General features: G+C 42.7%; 1 protein-coding gene and 1 long non-coding RNA gene across 2 annotated transcripts; one reads left to right on the forward strand and one right to left on the reverse strand.

Moving 5' to 3' along the window:
• Positions 1-83: 83 nt before the first annotated feature.
• LOC110378675 (alpha-ketoglutarate-dependent dioxygenase alkB homolog 7, mitochondrial) lies at positions 84-1,977 on the reverse strand. Its single transcript, XM_021338039.3, has 5 exons — positions 1,745-1,977; positions 1,343-1,530; positions 904-1,080; positions 697-821; positions 84-518 (listed from the first exon to the last, which is right to left on the reverse strand). The coding sequence occupies exons 1-5, from the start codon at positions 1,851-1,853 to the stop codon at positions 335-337; spliced, it is 783 nt and encodes a 260-aa protein (XP_021193714.2). The 5' UTR covers positions 1,854-1,977; the 3' UTR covers positions 84-334.
• A 3,944-nt stretch (positions 1,978-5,921) lies between these two features.
• LOC126055176 (uncharacterized) lies at positions 5,922-7,100 on the forward strand. The gene is made up of 2 exons (XR_007511300.2): positions 5,922-6,043; positions 6,157-7,100. It is a non-coding gene; the product is annotated as an uncharacterized LOC126055176 (long non-coding RNA).
• Positions 7,101-7,606: the final 506 nt, after the last annotated feature.

Consider the following 7,606-nt stretch of genomic DNA (forward strand, 5'->3'; position numbering starts at 1 on the left):
TTATTTTACCCTACAAAACTTCAAATTTTATTTTTCTATAAAAACTGAAAAAAATTGTAATCTGTAGGCTAATTAAAACAAAGTTTCAACAATAACAATTTATTATAACAACAATATAATAATGGTGAAAAAATACTTCAATGTCACTAGACAATATCACATGAATACCTAAGTAGGTAGGGGAGCAAGCCTACACATTCCGCCGGACTCCTATGCAATCTGTGGCTATCACAGAAACCTTCAATCGTACAGCCGACCAGTTGCACTGCATGTTTACAAACAAGCCGTGCTATATGAACCGACTGGTAGGATAGGGTAGCAGTGTTGCGTGTGGCTAGGGCGCGGGCGCGTCGGGGTCGGCGAGGGCGCCGCGCTGCACGGCGGGCTGCGCGTCCTGCGGCCGCGGCGCCGTGCGGCAGATGAGCGCCACGCGGCGCAGGCGCGGCAGCCGAGCGCCTCGCCACGTGCTGTGCTCGCCGCCCAGCACCGCGTGAGTGAACTCGTAGCGCGCCACTCCTCTGCACACACCAAAATTTACCCATGTTACACTTGCCAGCTCAAATATGATGACATTAGTCATTGAAAGAAGTGGAAATAAATCAAACTTATACATTTCATCTGATTCTCCAAGGAATTGGATAAGGAACAGCCAGTTCTTGATAAATGGCATCATTGTTAAGTAAGAAATGTGTTTACTTCATGATATAGAGCGCGCGACGTGCCAGCAGCGCGTTGAGCTCGAGGTGCTTCTTGTCGTTGTGCACGAGCTGCATCACCGCGCTCGACGCCAGGCACAGCCCCGCGATCACGTCGCCGCAGAACTGCGCCACAAACATTACGAAGAGAAGTTAGGGATAGTTGGAAAGAATGGTTGACAGAAATGACAAGTGAAGAGATACAGACGCGCACGGCGTCGATGTGCGGCTTGATGTGGCCGGCGGCGGCCAGGTCCAGCACGTGCACGTGCGGCAGCGCCTGCGCCTGCGCGCCGCCCAGCGCCAGCGCCCGCACGCGCGCCAGCACCACCGAGTTCTCCGGCGACCACTGCCGCCGCTCCGTCTCGCGGAAACCATGGATCGCCTGCAACCATTTAATGGACAAATCTACTATCTACTTGCTGACCTGTAAAAAAACTAAAAATAAAACAGTAATGCTACAAAGATATAATGTGACAATATTTCAAATTAACTTCATCATTGTTTAGAAACAATACATCATGGCAAGACTGAAAACTTACATATTTTTTTATTAAAACAACTAATAAAATACGCAGGCTAATATGAGTCAAGCGTGCATCTGCTTTTCATTGTTTAGATTTAAAGTACAGTAAGCAGCTGCTAACATTGTCCCAGTGGTCGAACTCGTATCTCATCCTCCGGAGAACGGGTTCCACCTCGGTGAGCAGGGCGGCCTCCTCGCGCTCCGATATGAAGTCAGGGTACACCTGCATATCACGCAAGACCGCACTGCGCAGAGCTGGCTCCTCGCTCTCCTTCCATGACGGACTCACTTCCACCAAGTTCGGGTCACCTATGCACAAGTAACTTTACTTCAATATGTAATAGTATTTACACTATGAAGGTAGAGAACCCTGGAAGAACAGGCTACTTTGGTCAGAGTATTTATCTTATTACTACAGATAGGTAAAATTAACTCAATGGAGAAATATAGGTACAAGACTTGTTCGCTAATTGGTGCACGAATCAAGAAACGATTGAGTGGATGTATCTGAATGTTAACCTACCTACTGCTGGTAAAACTTCAGGCTGCAACACAGTGCTGATGCTGCGAGAAACGCTGCAGAACTTCTTATACTTGCAGCTCTTTAGGAAACTAAATGTTAATAAACGCATTTCGATTAAATTATTCAACAAACTTGGATACAAAAGAAAAACTGAAATTGATGTTTTCACTTTTTTACGTACTTATTCAGTTTTCTTTGACTGACGCTGACATTGACACTATACTGGCTGATTTTGACAGACCACACAGATCCTAAAAAAAAGTATTGTTGACAGTACTGACACTTGTTGGGCTCAAAAATAATTTGGTTTGCCTCGGGTTTAGGTGCAGAATCCAATCTCGAAGTCCTCAGTTATTTTTAAATATATCATAAATGCAATATTACTTATATATTTTTTATACGAAAGAACTTCTTATCCATGAAATTATTAGTCGAAAAACATTTGTATGGTAGCGTGACGTGATGTACACACATCTGTTTGTTTTGTCTCTAGAACGTTTTCAAGTTGGTAAAAACGTAGTAGAGTAGGTAATTATACATACCTATTATACCCTATTTTAATGCTAATGCTATAATAATGCTAAGTAGAAAACAAAATAGAAGCGCCTGCTTGTATCATAACAGTGTACTAATGCGGCTAGAAACTTTGCAGGCGCTTGTGTTGAATAAGCAGAAATAATTTTCAGTTGGTGAGTTTACATTCGCAACATTATTTGAAATATAAAGTTGAGGTACAACAGAACAAGTGGCGTGTTTTGTTTCTCACTGACAATGTAGATGCAGATATAAAAACACGGAACGAAACTTGTAAAGTTTTGTAAACAGAGCGCTGCAAACTGATAGCTGATACCCGAGCCTTCGCCGCCTGTGTGACGGACTGACGGACATTGTAATACTAAAGTAACTTGATCTTTTCATCTATGTGCAGTTATATTGACAATATGAACTAATTTGTTATTATTAAGAGAGGGGAATGCACAAACATTTAGAAGAGCAGAATTTCTTCTGCGTAGATTTGTTTTACATAGGTATGTACACGACATCACCATATTATAATCAAGGGTACCTACCACCTATATTGTTAGAGACGAACGTCAAACTTATAAAACTTCTCTTTTTGCGTCGGGTGTAACTACACAGCTGCATCCGGTAGAACTGAAGGCGCCTCTTGGAGTAGAGATGAGGTGATGCTGCGCCAAGCAGTAATTACTTCTTCACGTGGGCGATGTCGCGGGGTAGTTACATAACGTTTATTCTATTATGTATGAATAGGTTCTGACGTGATATGGCATACGACATGCAGTGCAGCGCACATAGGACGCGTGCAGCATTGATTACCGTTTGATACCGCATAGCGAATAATATTGGAGATGTCAGCGGGTTGACATAATATATGCTTATATATGTTACCGGCCAAACCCGATTTTAGGATAAACCAGTTTTGCCTAGGCTCAACTAGTTCTTCCTATAAGCGTTAGGATTAACTAGCATAGCCTAGTCCAAACAAATTTGTCCTAAGCCCGATAGGACGGACCAGTTTAGGCTAGGCAAAACTAGTTGATCCTAATATCAATACGCACACTCTAGGATAAACTGGTATGGCCTAGTCTAAACAATAAACAAAGGTGATCTCAGAAACATCATTGGAGTTATTCTTCAGAAAAATGATGAAGGTTTATACAAAGTTGGCACCAAACACGGTGTACTTCAGAAACTATATTGCAGGTATTATTTTTTCTCAATTACTTATCTATCTTTCTAGATCATTAATGATATTTTAAAGTAACTAATATGTTGTTTTTTTAGATCAGAATTCGGCATTTGTAGTCAAAATTTTTTAGAGGTAGCAAATGTAAACCAAGACTGAAATATCGTTGAGAACTGCAGCTACGAAACATTCTGTTGGATCAGGCCAAGGTTTTGTGAGATGCAGCTGCAAGAAGAACTGTTCCACAAACAGATGCCAGTGCAAGAAGGCAATGATACTCTGCAATTCTAAGTGCCACCAAAGCAAACCGTGTGAAAATAAATAACCATTTTAATAATTAACATAATACTCGTATGATTATTGCTTCTTAAAAAAAAAACAGTATTATTTGTTATAGTGTGATTGTTTGTATTACCAATTATTATCCATAACTTTTAACGACAACAATTTTAATTTGAGATTTGATTATTGCTTCTATAAAAAAAATACTTACCTATTATTTGTTAGTTTGCTACATATACCTATGTATGTAGTATGATTGTTCGTATTATCAATTTATCCATAACGACGAATCATTATAGTTTAATAAAGATTATTATTTTTCCAAACACGGAGTAGTTTATTTAGTTCATCTATTTATTTAGACTTTTAGATATGTATATGTTTTGACTAGGCTATACCAGTTTATCCTAGAGTGTGCGTATTGATATTAGGATCAACTAGTTTTGCCTAGCCTAAACTGGTCCGTCCTATCGGGCTTAGGACAAATTAGTTTGGACTAGGCTATACTAGTTAATCCTAACGCTTATAGGAAGAACTAGTTGAGCCTAGGCAAAACTGGTTTGTCCTAAAATCGGGTTCGGCCGGTAACATATAGACTAAAATGTGACCTGTCCTAATTCCTTTTGCATCGTCTCAATCATAAGCAGAATGGCTCTTCCTTCTCTCAAAACCGTAACTTTCTTACACCTAGGTTTACTTTGCACAATGATGATAATGTGGCGCCTTATCCATCCGCAGCATACCCCGTGGTGCGGCCACAGCTAAGTGTGAAACATGGGTAAGCCTCATCGCGTCCGGTGGCTCAAGGCGGTCGTCAATGCGTCAATGTCGCGACCTGGATTGCCGCACCAACACTACATTAAAGTGAATTCAACTGCAAATTAAATGCTGTGTCGAAGATCGGTATCTCTGTGACCGCTGTCGTCCGTTGACATTGAGCGCGGCCGCCACACGTTCAAAATAATAATAGTTTCAATTTAGATTTTTGTGTCCAATTTTGCGCACAATCTCTGTGTAATTTGTTGTTAGGTAAATTATTCACTAACAGCATGCAATTTAGAGAACTTGTTATGAGCTAAACATGTTATGTAAACGTCGTCGTGCGACGAGTGCGCTGATGCGTCTCCTATTCATTGACTCGTGTCTGAATACAAAAACATGACCCTTCCTTTAACTTCGTTATAATTGGAAGTAAAATCCGCAAACAAGTCTGTAGCCTCTCGTTACGCAGTGCACACACCGGTGAGGCGGTGAGACTGTAATGTTGCTCGACTGGTTCCCATTACTTTGTTATTCGTTTCTTGTTTAACTCTTCTCTTTGTTTTGTGGCCTGTCGCTGACGGAATAAATGTTTTCCATCAAATTGTTCTCGTTAATATGGTCTGTCCCAATCAATAAATGCAGTAAGGTCTACAATAACCGAGTTTGAAGCACCATACCCTGCTGATGTTTCCTCATGACCATGAATAACAAAGATGTCAAAGTCCAGTCACATGACTATTGTCTGTCCGGGATGAGTCAGCAAATTGTATAGTGTTATCGGCTTAGTTAAATGATGTCCTTCATTAGATAAACTAATTTCACGGAAGTGATAGCGACCAGTGATAGGTAATGGTTTGTTCTGTACCTACAAGTACAGCCACATAAGCTGGATGTAGTCGATGTAGCGCCCTGACCATGAGTATGCGTTAACTGATGGTGACGGGTATACATGCTTCGCGAAACTTCTGCCAGATTTTATACTCGTATAGACAGACAGGGCGTTTATAAATAGCGGTGCTCAAGATTGTAAATTAAGTTCTAACCAGTCTTATTCACGTAGGTATTGCATTTTTATTAAATCCGAGCAAGTTTGTGACCTCCACGCATTCCCCAGACAAAGGCAGTACAATCGCAAGTAGTCTGTTGTTTGGAAAAACCCGGGCGTGACGAGTGCCCCAACATTCAATTAGTGTCGTTGATCTTCAACACGATCTCATGAGAGATCAGCCCAACGTTTCTTATGACTGAGGCATTTATGCTGATTTGTCGGACTGGAGTCGTTTGATCAAGCTCAACTTAGCGCTTAGTTGGTATTTGAAGCTCTTGTGTGTGCGTGCGAGTAATGGCGCACTAGTGGCGTGTGCGCAGGCGCAGGCGGAGCCGCGCATCCGGCCGACACGCGCCGGCGCACTGCGAACACAACTAATGAGCAAAGTAAGAAGGTGCGCACTACGGAGAGATGTCTACAGACTAAACAAGCCATCTACGCTCCACTGACTCTTCGTTGTACCTATGTTATTTTCTCAAGGATGAAGGAGTATGAAGAGGTACTTACTTTTTACCTATATTCAGAAATGGAGCACATTCTCCGCATTGAAAGAACTTGTGACCATCATAAACACCAACATCGTTAACAATAAGAACAACTTCACTGTTGCAGCGCATGTCACCAACAGTCGATACTGACGCTTCGCACGGACAGTAGAGCCCTTGGAACCAGTCCACGTTTTTACGACATTCGAAGTGGAGCTACTTGAGCTGCCTACTCAGTGGCAGCAGCTAGACGTAACCAGTGATCAGCACTGTGCCGATGTTGCCGCTAAGTGCTGGGCGAGACGCTCGCACCCGATGCTTGACACACATACCAGCCGTACGCAACCTTCACGCTTGCTGCACCCAAGAAAGCACCCATACCGCACTCCATTGCTTGAAGATCTTACTAAAACAACACTATTACTATTACAAAAGTAACTCTCAGAAAGCATAATAGATGGCGCTGCCAGTCCCTGGAACTATACTCGCAATGCAATGTGAATGTCAACCACTTCGGATGATCGTGCACTTACATAAGTTATGTTAAGTTGGCTGACTTAGGATGTAGAATGTTCTCAGCTTGGCGCTCGATTTGAACTTTGAATCGGTTACATAACGCGGCCGCGCCGGGGAGAGCTGCGACTCTACGATACATGACGCTGGATTGCCCTTTATTTGCCAGGAGTCACGCGAGAAATGTGCACTCGCTGTAGTTACTGTAGGTACTGCATTATACGATCCGCAAGTCGTAACTAGTTCTTGAAAGTTCCTAGTAATCACATAAACCGTGGCGCGCTCTGCGGCAGTTTCTCAGTAATGGCAGTCTGCCGGGCTTCATTACACAGGGGACGAACGGTTTCGCCGCAATCGTAAATACGCGACATTATTGCAACAGACCGTAGGTATGTTTTGTAAAGAACATCGTCCGTGTTGACCTTTTCATTCGACGCTCAATCTTTTCCATACAATACATTGCTGAGTCGTGGCTCGTATGCGCGTGTCACATCGGGGGACAATTATCATCCTTGTAAGGACAGACTTATAAATAAAAATGTTAATTGCGTGCCAGCATACTGTTCGCTTTGTAACGTCCTGCCTGTGCTACCGTACTTAGTACCTATTCATTATTTATGTCGCGATCCCTGCAAGGAGCGGGGTTAACAAAGACTCCTTCTTAGAGGACCTCATTATTCTTGTGTAGCTTGCAGCAGTTTCTATGTATTACAGTGATGATTACAAAAATATGACACCAAATAGGTATGTTAGTTCTGAACTGAGGGTTGCATTGTTCTGCCTATCGTGTGGGCTTTCGTATTAACTAATTGAACTTGTTTTACTGACAAAAGGCATTAACTCCCAGACCCAGTACCTGCGCGTCCGCGTCCTAACGCCGATTGAGAAGTCATGGTTCTCAATGATACGGGTGGTTATTGTATTTAGGAATGTATAATGAGCGTGGTATCAGCGTCACGGCTGTGGCCACTTCTAGTAAACTGGACGGGTGTCTGCAGCGAGCGCGCTCATTACCGGCGACGTACTTTCCAAGCGGCACTGGCGCCGTCACGATGGATAATCAT

Source organism: Helicoverpa armigera, chromosome 22, assembly GCF_030705265.1.
Source record: "Helicoverpa armigera isolate CAAS_96S chromosome 22, ASM3070526v1, whole genome shotgun sequence".
In the NCBI taxonomy this organism is placed as follows: Eukaryota; Metazoa; Arthropoda; class Insecta; order Lepidoptera; family Noctuidae; genus Helicoverpa; species Helicoverpa armigera.

Excerpts from the sequence above, each read along its gene's own strand:
- LOC110378675 (XM_021338039.3), bottom strand. The coding sequence starts at position 1,853 with ATGCGTTTATTAACATTTAGTTTCCTAAAGAGCTGCAAGTATAAGAAG. Across the intron at positions 1,531-1,744 it reads TGAAGTTTTACCAGCAGTAG|GTGACCCGAACTTGGTGGAA; the intron begins GTAGGTTAACAT and ends ACTTGTGCATAG. Across the intron at positions 822-903 it reads CGCACATCGACGCCGTGCGC|TTCTGCGGCGACGTGATCGC; the intron begins GTCTGTATCTCT and ends TTTGTGGCGCAG.